Here is a 14,095-nt window from a genome sequence, read left to right as displayed (position 1 = left end):
TTGAATAAGTTTTTAAGCCTGATATAAGAATCTACAACGTTGTATACTTATCATCACAAGTAAGAACATATGAAAAGCAATTTAGTTTATCAATGAACAGGATACATATATAATTGTGCGTTTCAGTTTAATTATTTACATCTCTAACTGATCATAATGTCATACTACAGGCGGCGGCTACAATTGGTGATACTAGTCAAGCTCATTTAGTTACAAATGATATTACTAACTGACACAGTTAAGTGCCATTTAATGTTTTCATGCAATATCAGTACAATGGATTGTAAAGATAAGTGACTACTGGATCCAGCAAATATGACCACGACGGCACATACTGAAGGAAGAAGTGAAGTGTTTGAATTTCTCCACGATGAAAGTTCCACGACCAAACCATCCAGCTCAGAGAACAAAACTCCAAAATTATCCACCTGAGCTACAAATTTTCTTCACCAGCTCAAAATCATTTGAGCTTCCTGTTTAACTTTTCTTAAGAATCCTGATGTTTTTGTCCTGCAGACTGAGAATGAGGTCAGAGTTGTCTTTAAGGTCTATGATTATGAGAGAATCATCACGAACCGTGGTCCTCTTCCCAGATTTTCGGGTATGTTGAGGTCCTTTTTGTCTGGCAGTTGCGTTCCAGATCGTCGTGGTTTTCGTTGACTGGCTGAATAATCTTAGGTCTAGATTGCATGTTCGATTAATCAGCTGATTTTCTTACAAGACCTGGACTGTCCAACATTTCTACGGTGACGTTCGATACCTTTTAACTCAGTTGATGGTGGTCCACCAGCCTAAAGTTGAATTTGGAGACTCTGTACTGGGGGACACAAGTTTGCTGAGAGAGTCTAACACCGTCGGTGTTATAGCAATGCTGAGTTTCATTATATCTTTTCTAGTGTTGACGTGTCCCCTTCTATACTAACGTTGTAGAAGACCATCTATGCCTCACTGCACGTCTTTGTTAATCCATCCGTCTCAGAACTGCTCTTTTTCAATGCTACTGACAACTTTTTTCCAGACACCTGTCAAGATAATGATGATAATGCTCAGCATTCATGTTCCATCTACCACATCCCCACTTGCGATCTGGTTCACAGACTGTTGTGAACAGTTATATAAGGTCTGCCCATGTTTCGTGAAACTAACGTTTACATTTGTCACACCGCATACTACTGGTGACAGTGAAATTGCATCCAGGTCACTCACATATGGTCTTGGTGACCATAGTGAAATATAAGCTATCAAACAAATCCTAGCAAAAGTTTACGTCAGTGAGAAAAACTACATATTGAAAGCGAGTAAAGCAGATAAAGTCGGGTTGTATGACAAGTTAAGATATTTGAAAACTAGCTTCGACTTGAAAACCAGTAAAAACTGAATATAAAGCTCAGGTAAAACCACAGTTAGCTATGAACTCGGGTATAACTCAGATAGAAAAGTAAAATACCGAATGTTAAGCCCAGGACAGGCTCATCGTATCGAAATTTGTGCTTTCCTTGCGCAAAAGTTTGAGAAATATAAGTCACGTTAGGGCAATACTTCCCCGTTCGCAAAGCGCGCGTTAGAAATATGTTTCGAATTACTAAAAATTATTTTGAATCATTACGAACGAAATAAAAGCATTCAGTCAGCGAGCTTCTATTTTAACAGTTAACATGTCATTGATTAGCTTAGATGCAATCTGAAGCTACATTTACAGCCTCCAAGTCCTTAGCTCATTTGATAATGTGGCGTTAAAAACAACTGTTTTGCGTATAATTTCTTTCGCTGTTGCATGGTTTCTATGTTTTTATATGCACATCTTTTTTTGCGCTGTTTGCTTGCCCTCATGAACTCAAGTGTATTCAACTCGACCTTACATATTCATATCTTTCTTTTTCAGAACGACTGGTAAGGACGAGATACTGAGGACAAATACGATAGGCCAAACTTTTCATCATACAATTTTCCGTTACTATGTATCCCAAGAAAGTCATTGTCTACGGACAAATATTGTAACTCAATCTGATGACACAAACATGAAGTTTTCGCCTCACAAATCGTTAGGTCAGCGTACCTGGGATGACTGTTTATCACTTCCCCTATTAAATAAAGTCAAGAAAGGGGGAAATTTTAGGTTCTCTTAGATCAAATTATATAACACTGTCTCGCCTATTTTTAGCCGTGATTCCTACTGCGTAGATATGTGATACTGAGCTGTTTATCACCTAAAACAGTTGAACCCTCTCTGTCGTGAATAAATGGTTCGTCCATACGGATATTTCTAACCCAAATATTCAGGAAACATAATCACAAGTAACTCTACTTGAAACGAAATCTGTGGATGTCAATAGGTTAATGTTCAAGTGGTTACTAGATTACCTTATTCAGAGACTACAAAACGTAAAGGTCTTCATGATATATAATCAGTCTTCATATTCCTCTCCTCTTTTCAGCGCCACGAGTGTAACATGCAAAGGTAAAATTTGGAGCAGATGTGCGTTCGTCAAGGTTACAGATTGTATGATGTGCCACTTTTAAGCAGATTATAACAACTGTGAACACAAACCTATTAACATGCTGACTTATCTGCATGGATATTCTATCAAAAATTTTCACTCCCTATCTGTTTATAATGCCTGTAGGAATGACTTGCACCTACTATATATTATGATCGTTCATAACATTATTTATATTCTTATCTACGCAAATTTACCCCCGCTGTTTCTATGTCATATTGTGTATCAACCTAACTGAGTAACGTATTACGGTAAACCATATAACGCCTGTAACATTTTAATCTTGCCTGTAAACTGTCATACATTCTATTACATATTGTTATTGAAAATAAATTGCTATCAATATATATCTTTGAACTGATAATTGACGAGTTAATGAGTGGTCTCTGTTATCAATTTCTAGTATTTGCAGTTGGACTCATTTGAAAGGTTCACCGTTATGTGCCTCTCAGTATTGTTTTAATTCCATAGATGAGCCACATACTTCCTGGACGACTGTTGATACCCACCTCCCATCAAAAGAAATTGCCTGTTGTTACGTCATGTGATGCCCTTAGGTCTCTTTTCTTCGGCGTTCATCAGATATTGAGGACCATTCTATGATATGGTTACTCTATAGAACGTTATCACCCCCAACTTCTTAGTTGTTGGAAGCGAACTTCCAGCAAATACATAGTACTTAATTGGGGAACCACATCTCAGCCCTGAAGCCACATACAAAGAGCTTTACTAGGACAAGTAAAGAGAGGCTGAACTAAATATGACTTCCATCTATAAAAAGAATCCACTACGTTTGCCTGCAAGCACCTGTCAATCTTTATCTAACAAAAGTGTTGCTGACAACTTTGTAAGTTTGGCCGTACTCATTTCTGCTTGTTTAGCCGCTATAGTTCGATGGTGGTTGGTCGAGATCGTTGAGTAGAAATATACTCAATGGTGTCATGTCAGCGCTCATGTAGTCAGTGAATTTCTCACATTCTGATGTAATTTTTTATTAAAAACTTGGTTGTTGTGAATTTCGCTGTGACTAACTTTTATTCACTATGTCAAATTGGGCTATACCAGACACGTACATTACATGCTAGGATGATATCCCAAGCTATAGAAAGCTTAGTAACAGTGGTGGTTGTTTCGTAGCAGATCATCAGTGAATAACGGAGAAAGGTTCTGGTAGCTGTGCTATAAACCATGTTTTGATGCCTAAATGACTGTAATCTTCGGCCTGGAAACAATATACTTCGTCTTCTAGATAAATCTTATTAGCTTATAGTTTGTTTGTTGTGTTTATAGGCTATTTTAATAACATAACTGTTCAAACAGAACAGCAATTACAACACCTTTAATTTGATACACTTGATTGTCGTATAATTTGTTTTAGTCAACATAATGATGCTATCATGAAGCCAGAATTAGAAAACGATCGGTATAAAATTACGTAGTCCTAGAAGAGGAATATTCTAAGTATTAACTAAATGCAACTGGCTATGGATCAAAATCCAAAATCTGTTTAATTACTGGCAACCGAGGAAATGAAACTGATTCAAAAACCTTAGCACCAACATTTTCATCACCACGTAGATGACGGAATTTCAGCACTCTGGAAGATTGAATAGTACAGCGGAAAAAGGGGACAAGGCAAGCCAACCGCCAATGCTTACAACGATGACGGAAATGACCATTCCTACTTCATTCTGATTGGTTGCCAAGTAAACGGCCGAAATCACGAACCAGAGTTTAGTTTTTTTCCATTCGAGATTACTGTGCTGCAAAGTGCGGAGCAATATGATACGAGGCATTATGGACTTTATCAAGCACTTGTGGATTCGACTCTAGTTACCTGTTACCGCGGTTGAGAAATTCACGTGGAAAACTGAGAATAGAAGACAATGTAGTCAGTCCTCATTGATTGTCAAAACCAGAATAGACGGCCAAATACAGAGAATAGGGGTTTATATAACAAATTACATGTCAGAATGACCTGTACACAGAAACGATTGTTCGTTAACAGCGTTAATCACAAAACATGACATGCGTAGATCAGTCATCGTTATTTTCGGATGATAAGCTTGTCTGAGTTTGAGAAATAAGGTGTTAATTAATAGGCAGCTCAATTCTAGAACACCCATTGACTCACCAGAATCATCCTTCAAATCACCTACACAATAACACGAGTGAGCTCAGTAGTACTCCGGGTTTTAAAAAACAGTTCAATGAAGAGGGTTTAGCAATCAAATTGTATAACCCTGCACTTCGTATACAAAGCAGTGCTTGCAATCTCTTATTCTACTATGACCCCTACACCTCATCTACATTTTTTATCTAATAAGAATACCCACAAATTGATGAGTCATATTCTTCATGTCTGTGAACTTTTTAACTTTGTAGATCTGTATTATGTTAGACGTTTAGGCTACTGGTCATATATTGCATTATAGTGCTTTACCTATTATTTCATCCCAGGCTATTAACATTTACAATATTCTTGATGATTCTGACTTCGTGCACAATAAACGTTCATTTTCACTACTTGCATAAATGTTAGATTTATTAATATCACTTATCACCACCGTTTATCCCAACAACATTTATATCATCACGACTTTACAAGTAACCTTGTGTTATTATACCTCTCCTAAACTAGGCATATTTTGATGCTCGTTATTTTCTGTCTCCACATCCACTACAATGTATTGTTACGCTTACTGCTGAATAGAGACATTATTCATAGTATCTACGTTCTAGTGGGAGGTTAGTGTAGCAGCTTCACTGATAATACCTTTGAATACATCATTAACTTTTGACAGACGAACACGTTAGACATTTTTGTCTGTACACTGATTCGTTGAGAATTCTTTACACACTTTCAGCTTCGTTTGATCGGTACGCCTTTATTCGGGCCGGGTTAATTTCTCATATTTGATCAAAGCATACTATCAGCAAAGTTTCCTGGTCTACTTCTGATTTAGCACTGTTTGACAAAATTTAACTCATTAATGTCCTATTCCTTTATTATCATTGTTCTCTTTCTCTGTTCAAAGTTTAGTTCTGAAAAGTTATTTCAATTCATGGAAGTATAAAAAGTTAAACAAATGACTAGCGGAAAAAGTATGAGTAATGTCTCGACGTTTGACCTCGTCGAAGCTGAAAACTGACATAGTTGTTTGCCAGGATTTTCAATGCATTGATAATGTCTGAACTCTCTGAAAATATAAAGCACAATATAAACGAGAATTGTTATGAGAAAATATGGTTTAAAAACACTGTAATGCCTATTTAACAATATTCCAACACTTTTGATGACGTCATTCATGTCAAGTCGTAGAGTTGGTCTTACTGATTTAGAAAATACAATCCTTAACTTAAGGTATACGATAAAACTAGTTCTCCTTAAATCCCAATTTTAGTGTTAGATGTTCAGTGTTTCAAACACAAACGATTGTTTGAGACGTTGTAAAATGCAAAAATCTACCCAATAGTATTGTTTGACGCTTTGAAAGCCAACAAAAAATGAAACGTTATTAAATTTCTGGTTTTTTAAAGTTAATTGTCAACTTACAAAGGATCGTCAATGCAACGAAAAGGAATATGTACAGAGTTCAGCTTGTTTGCAAGTTCTTGCAGACTCCACGATTCACATGTTTGTCTAGTAGGAAATCGACAACAGGAGTAGTGATGTGATAAAAATCTTTAAAAATAGGGAAATTATCATAAAATTTTAGTTTAAATACCCTTTATTGCGCCTTATCCATCCCAGTATCAATTTATTCAAATCAACCCCATATGCACTGTTCTAATTTGAGCAACAACTTCAGTGCATCACGAATCCCCAAAAGCAGGGTACATTAAGTAATTATCAAAATATAGACTTATTTGATTGTTTATGGATTTCAAACAAACCTCTAGACAACACTTAACATACCTATCTATGATATTATATTAATGAAAGAATAATCTCGAGGTGCTGAATTATTGTAAAACACTAGAAATTAAAGTTGTGAACCATAATCCATCAGAAATACATATGGAAAATTCTGAGATTTTAGATTACTGATAAATGGTGTGAATATTTATGTAAAGCCAAGTCAAAGTTGATAAAGAATACATTCATGAACTAATGGGATATTTACAGCAAGAATCTATGGTGCTCATTTGTTCACTCAAAAGTTGAAGCATGTGTTTGAAAGTTTATCACAAAGAATAAGTAGTCCGAATTCTGAACTAAAACGTTAAGTAAAGTTCTTGAATTAATATTTCATAAGAAATCCATCGACTACTATGTAACTCATAAAATAGGTACTCCTAACAGCAATACATCAGTTTTTAGTTTAGTCCTTGGTTGAATTTATAATGGTTGAATAATGATGACCCCAACGATCTATAGATTCCATTGAACTCGTACACATTCTGTTGACAAATCAAGTTAACGTAACAGAGAACAGAAGTTGAATACGAATAGTATTTAGGATAGGTATATTTCAGACATACTAAAACTGAATGGTAGACAAGCAATAAGAAATTCAGCGAATGTACAAAGCATTGGAGTTTGGTTAAATACCAACTCAGAACAAAAAGGTGACTCAGTTTTTATCAGTTACGTAGAAAATAAAGGAAATAAATGGACACATATACTATAATGGCTACTGGTATAAAAATGATCAACGTTACATACCAGTAATTGACAAGGACAAATAAATATACGATAGAATAACTGGGACGATTAGAGCAAATTGCCTCATATCTTTTTAACCTTGCTCAGGAGGATAAGCGTGCAAAACTAGTCGAGAAAGTGAAATGAATAACTTGTCCAGAAATTAGGACAAGGTCCTTACACTAATGGTCTAAACTACCATTATAATAGTCGGACAACACTTACTCTAAAATTGCTATTGATGAAAAAATTACAAAACTGAAACTGTTGGTTTAAGTAATCAACAGTCACTAATATCGACTCTGCTAGAATGTGATTATTGTTACTATGGTAGTAAATGGTGGCTTACTGATTAAAAAGCCTGACTTTCTATCACTGGGTTCCAAGTTTAAATTTACTTTATTTTATGCAGATGAACAGTTTTGTTAAATTTCACACAAAATATGTGGCTAACAAATGAATGGAAAATGTGTATTAGGTACATGAGCCACACCATATAATTTAACTATTATATTTTGTTAAAGTTTATAGACCTTGGAACTTACATTATTGTTGTTTTAATTTGAACAAGTTAAAAGATAAAAGAATTTTATATTGTATTCTATACACAAATGAATATGTCAATGAAATTTTGTTTGTGAGCATTCCACATTTTTAACATGTTTATCTTCTTATAATTGACATAAACTGAATTATACATACCCATTCAGTATAAGCTACAATCTATTAGTCATATATTAAATAATGATTTAAATAGTTTTAAATGATACTTATTTTTAGATGATAAATAAACTTACCGGTTATTTACATCTTCCAAACTATGAACTAATTTCACTGTTAATTGTTGTACTCGAGGATGTTTTAACAATGGTAGTTCTATTTTTCCAAAAGTTCTTACAGGATAAAATGTAATAAAAATATAACCATTTCAATAAATAAAGTTATATATTAAACAGAAAATCAAAATATTATTTTATTCATTCATTTATATAAGAACTTTTGTTTAAATTAGAGTGAATAGTTTCACAGGATTTGAGCGCCGAGTTGATGTAAGACATTAAATAGGAAAGTTACTGGATTCGAGTCCCAGAGTGATCATCAACTCTGAGATGCAGGTACACCCAGCTGACGTGTCCCAAATAAGACGAAACGAGCGTCCTGGATTCCACTGCTAGCCACTATCTATCTTTGTTTACCATACTTGTGAATTAAGGCTATATCGAGGCAATACGCACAGTATGCACATATGCCAATAAGAGACTGACCAGTTGCAGTCCTAAACATCAATGGGAAGATTCAAACAAACAATACCAAATGAATTTAGGAATCATATATATTTGTAAAATCTCAGCTAATTAATTTGAAGTAAATCTAACGTTTCGTCTGGCAATCTGGTCCAAGCTTCTTCAAGGAAATATCAGATATTTCCTATTTGATGTCTTATTCATTCATTATTTTAAATGCTTTGTTATGGATGAATTTTTAAGAGATGAAATGGATCAGTTAATTTCTTGATTAAAATTCATAACCTAATTAACGAGTTTATCATTTTTATAATATAACTATTTGCCAAACTACAAAATCTCTAACCCGGTAGTTTTGAAATTCCTTAGAAATACATGAAAAGCATATTCGATCAAGTATTCAAAATTTAATCAAGCCTCCAAACTTCATAAAGTATATTCCACTGTTCTAATAGAGTTCAAATGAAACTGATGTTCCATGTACTCACTATTCAATAGTCAAATGGATATATCTTCCGTTTTACAGGTGACATAAGTTGGTGAAAGTCAATTGGCAGTTTTGAATACAATGATGAATTTAATCCTCATGTAAATCAAATAATAAAAATAACTCATTTTTAGACTTGTTCAAAGTACTGGGTCATTGTAAATTAAATTTGACACATTTCTTCAATAGATTCGTTTTTAGTAAATTTGAATGGCAAGTGTTTAACACAAAGATTATTTACTTTCAGTAGTTAATGTTTAGCTTGTTAGGAAAGCCTCATTTCAACATAAAAATTCTCTGTATGAAAAACATAATCAAAGATGATTTGGCGAGACTAAAATTTATGGACGAACCAATCAGATATAAGACAACAGGTCTCGGATTTTGGCGCGAAATTTATTCATACATTTGGATAAATGTCATTTTAACATTACAGCTGATGTCAGTTCGTGATGAAAACGCTAAATCTAATTCCTAACCCTAACCACCAACTGTAAATCATAATTCTAGTTCCTAACCTGGGTTTATCCACCATCCAGAAGATACAAGTGTTTATCAACAGTTGTCTACGCAAAATTTATTTATTTGAACACATAAATAGTGGTACAAGGGGGCACTAGATATATATGTGCCACACAACAAATTGTCATTTCATTTAATTGTGTGAGGGCTATGATACTTCTCGGGTGCCCAGACCGAAGCAGGTGGTTTACTTAGGGGGCCACACCATAAGTCTTCGACCTAAAGGTCTGGTCCACAAGGCAGTGAAGCACCGTAAGGAGATGCAGTCCCATGGTAGCCGGTGACCAACGCTAGGTTCATACGCCATTTGTTCCCTTAGGACACTGGAGCCCATGTGCACCATTGACTTGGAATCAGGGTTTTATAACTCCTCTAGGTGGACTTTCCGTGTCCACCAACCGGGTTAAAGTGCCGGACATCTACTTTTCGTCCTTTCAATTTTGTAAACAACAGTAATGCCGCGAGAAGGCAGTGAGTAGGACTTCCCTGGCAGAGGCTGTATACGTGTGGCCATGTGAGAGGATTTCGAGAGAGAGGGCGGGTCCTCCCCACTCTCGGCCGTATCAGGGCATTTGGGGCAAAATGCTTCGGATCCGTTGACCAGACACTATCAGCAACAACTTACTGTGGGAGAGAACAAACCAGATTCCAGCGGAGTAAGAAATCAGGAAGAAGCGCTGGAAGTGGTTAGGACACACATGGAGAAAATCACCCAACTGCGTCACAAGGCAATCCTGAGGGTCAAAAGAGAAGAGTAATACCGAAGAACACATTACGCCGAGAAATGGAGACAGACATGAGAAGAATGAACAAAAGTTGGATAGAACTAGAATAGAAGGTGCAGAACAGAGTGAGTTGGATAATGCTGGTCGGCGGCCTATGCTCCATTGGGAGTAACATGCGTAAGTATGTAAACCAGGTTTATAACCCTCATAAAGTCCTAGTTAGTAGGTGAACATTCTCAAGGTCCCTTTAGCGTCGCTCAAAGATCGTCCATAAATTATGGTCTCACCGATAGTTTTTTTTACTATGAATCCAAGCTCCGTAAATAATGGTTAATTGGGTTGGTTAACCCATTGAAAGTGAATAATGCTGAAGTTTGTGTGCAAAATTCGTTCATTTTAGAGTGTAACTAACTGACACTTTACTGAACCGTAGATTTCCTAACATGGGAGATATCTAAAGCAGATTCTTAAGCTTCACCCGTCATTTCAATTTAAATGTTATCTCATACATGGCAAACTGTTTCGTTAACTAGGCAATGAACGTGTGTCAATGAATACGTCAAAGGATATTCAAAATGACTTTTATTAAGTTCACAAAAATGAATTGGTTAGAAGAGATATGTGTTAAAAACTCACTTATTTTCATTAAATGGAGCTTTGACCGAGCCATTCAGTACCACAAAGATGTTACCAGATGCTCTCCTGGCATACTGTAATAAAGGCATTTTGTGTAAGAATACAGGTTATTAACTGGTTTACTTTCAGTATTCTGTTATTTATTCAAAGCGAACAAATATTGAAATCCGCAATTAAATCGTCTATCTCAGAAAACTTAACGATACTAAAAGCATCCATCAGAGCTGCAAACCTCTGCTGTTACAATATTATTTACTAGAAATCTATGGATTTATTTATATCTCAATTTTATTTTTGACTTAATGAAAATGTCAATTTTGGGAAAAGATAATGAAAACAGCTGGAGAAAATTGAGAGAAAAATACGCCGTTCACGTTTCATGAATGACTTAGAAACGTTATACAGTTTGCTTCCAAGATTGTAGGAAATAAAATATCACACACACCAGGTGAATTGTTGAACCACGTACCATGTAAACCAAAAGACCAAATCACTCATGAGTTAAGTGTTATTTACATTTACACAGGTCAGTTAGTTAGGCCAAAAATACAATCTTAATCATACAATTTAGTCTTTAAATGATCTAGTTTCAGTTTTATGATCTTGATACACTTTACCCCTTAACGCTTCAAAACGCTTACATATTATCAACTTCAAATCAGTTATGGATCTTTTGATTGCTCAGAATTTAACTACGTTAATAGTTGATATTAATGTGGATCTGAACATCACAAATACTTTGATTATTATTAAAAATTTGTATTTCAAATGGTTTTGAAGAAAAACCAAAACTGCCTTCGCTGGTATTCAACTATTCAATGCTAATAGCATCCTAAGATTAGTAGCAAACCAGAATTTACAGAAGTCTCAGGTTGTATATGACAACTCGACCAAAGTTCTTCAGTATGAAACAGTTGTTTATCGTCAAGTGAATAAATTAGTGAAAATAACAGATATGTATAGAATGTTACATTTGGTAGGTGTATGATTTGTAGAAACAGTATGTGCTTATGGGATGAGAAGTTTTCTCATCAAATTTGTGTTGTGTTATTTTTTGGAAGGAGGTAGTTGAAGCTAGATCAAGTTTCAGCTTATCTCCTCATTTCTGTTCAGCCAATCTGAACCCCATTTTGTATGAAGCGCTTTTGCTACAAGACTTGTGATTTTTAAAATTTCTATGGATGATCCCAGTGAAACCGAAATCAATCTTGTAACTTGATATTTTAGCTCCATTGGATTTCCCGGTGGTCGAACAGAATCTATACAATGTTTATTTGTTCTTGTCTTGATTTCTCGAGGACTCTGTTCAATTTATATTGCATCGTGGTCTGAACAATTTATTTCGTAGACACAATTAGGCCGTGGATCTTTCTGTATCTTATTCATGAATTTGGTTTGTTTGTAGTGCATCTGATTTTCTGAAGAATACTTTGACATATGGCATTGTTGAGTGTGAACGTGAGTTCACACCTGCCATGCTGATTGAAATTTATACCAGACTTATGCAAGAACACTGACCTGACATAACATCACATCACAGTAAATGAAATTCTTAATGAATTAATACAAAAGTCTACTGATCTGAAATAATATCCACTTCATATCCCCTTATATTAGTGACCATCAATCAGTCTTTCCTCAATCCCATCTATTATGAAAACCAACCGCCTAATCATGTCAGAGAATTCATTTTCAGTCCTAAGTAGTCAACTGATTGACATGAATACCACCTCTTCACACAGTCGGGTTTTTATTAGCTCATTCAGGTGATGATATTTATCCTGACCCATCTAAAGAGGACAACCCATTGGTTAATTACTTCTGATACATACCCATAGCTTCCATATCAGTAGTTTGGTTTGCACTGATTATGATTTTGAGTTCTAAGTACCCATTGGCAATTAATTCGCCTCATTTAGAAAGTCTTACTGGAAACATTTTCTATATGAGTAAATTGTTTTCCAAGCTCCTAAATGGATTTGAAAACACACCATAACGATTACTGACCTTCAATTTGATAACATGTAATTATTCATATGATATTTTCTATATCATGGGCTGTTTACCCTTTAAACACTAGCGAATCTGTAAACATATTGCGATATCAAAAATTAGATAAACATAATCTCCCGACTAAAAAAACGGAGACGCTGAAGATAGTTTATTACAATCATCATAAAAACTTAATACTACTTTGGTGATTTATGGCATCAGATCATTAAAGAATTTCATATGAAATAATGTTATTAGACATGATATATATTAATGACGTAGTTTTTAATTAATACTGCACTATTTAATGCAAATTTATTATGTTATATAGAATAACACAATGTTATTAGGTAAAAAATTACTTCGTATATACCTCAGCCGAAGCACTTTGCCAGAACGCATGAACAACATTACTTTTATAATCGCATCCACATACAGTCCCGTATTTTGTGTTGCCTGTTAAACTGCCATTACACCAATTCAATTCATCAAACAGATATCCTAGTTGCAAATAAAAGATGAATTAAATTGATATTCTCATCCCAATAAGAATGTTATATAATAAATGATTGATATTTAGATAAGAGATTTCTATCTTAACTTACGAAAAATTACATATACTATACCATGTTTCATATGTGGCGGAAAAACCGACCTATGCAATAATAAGTCTGTGATTATTACTTCAGTTATCTCTAGAATCATAAAAAAGTGTGAGTAACGAAATAACTGATTGTTCAGCTGCTGAAAATCTTGTTGCTAATTTACAACACACACTATCTAGATCAAGATCTTGCATGGTCTGTCACCCTAACTTAGTCATTATCGAGAGTAGTCACATAATTCTCGTTTTATTGACGTACTCATAGAGAGAGAGAGAGCTAACCCTCCCCACTCTCGTCCGTATCAGGGCATTTGGGGGACCTTCATTTAGTTAAAAATCTTAGAACTCAGACATCCCTAAAATTTGTCTTCCTCAGAGCAGGTCACATAGCAAGCTTGTAAACCAAGAAGGCTTTTAGACTATATACTACTTAATCGCCACAATAATAGCTCACATATTTAGCTGTACAACGTTTAGTTACAACCATTACTAAAAGACTGTAATTTTATTCTGAATAGTATTTTCATTAAAGACAAAGCAAGATTTAAATCTGTCCTGTAGATAGATCTTTAAACTGTCCAGTTTTGGAAGCAGTTGTACTTTAAATTACACATCTAGATGTACTAAGCTAGAAATTAATTCTAATTTTTCTCTTTAATAAATTAAATTATCCACTAATGTAATTCAACGTGTAGAATCACCGAGTTATAGCATTAATAACTCGACATCGAAATTAAAG

General features: G+C 34.8%; 1 protein-coding gene across 1 annotated transcript; it reads right to left on the bottom strand.

Moving 5' to 3' along the window:
- Nucleotides 1-5,556: 5,556 nt before the first annotated feature.
- On the bottom strand, nucleotides 5,557-10,849 carry Smp_025830 (putative adp-ribosyl cyclase; the record flags this gene model as incomplete). Its single annotated transcript, XM_018793944.1, has 4 exons — nucleotides 5,557-5,698; nucleotides 6,055-6,141; nucleotides 7,944-8,039; nucleotides 10,761-10,849. 4 exons carry the CDS (start codon nucleotides 10,847-10,849, stop codon nucleotides 5,557-5,559), a joined length of 414 nt encoding a protein of 137 aa, XP_018648405.1.
- Nucleotides 10,850-14,095: the final 3,246 nt, after the last annotated feature.

This window comes from Schistosoma mansoni, chromosome 1 (genome assembly GCF_000237925.1).
Source record: "Schistosoma mansoni strain Puerto Rico chromosome 1, complete genome".
Lineage (NCBI taxonomy): Eukaryota > Metazoa > Platyhelminthes > Trematoda > Strigeidida > Schistosomatidae > Schistosoma > Schistosoma mansoni.
This window is presented reverse-complemented; position numbering and strand designations above follow the sequence as displayed.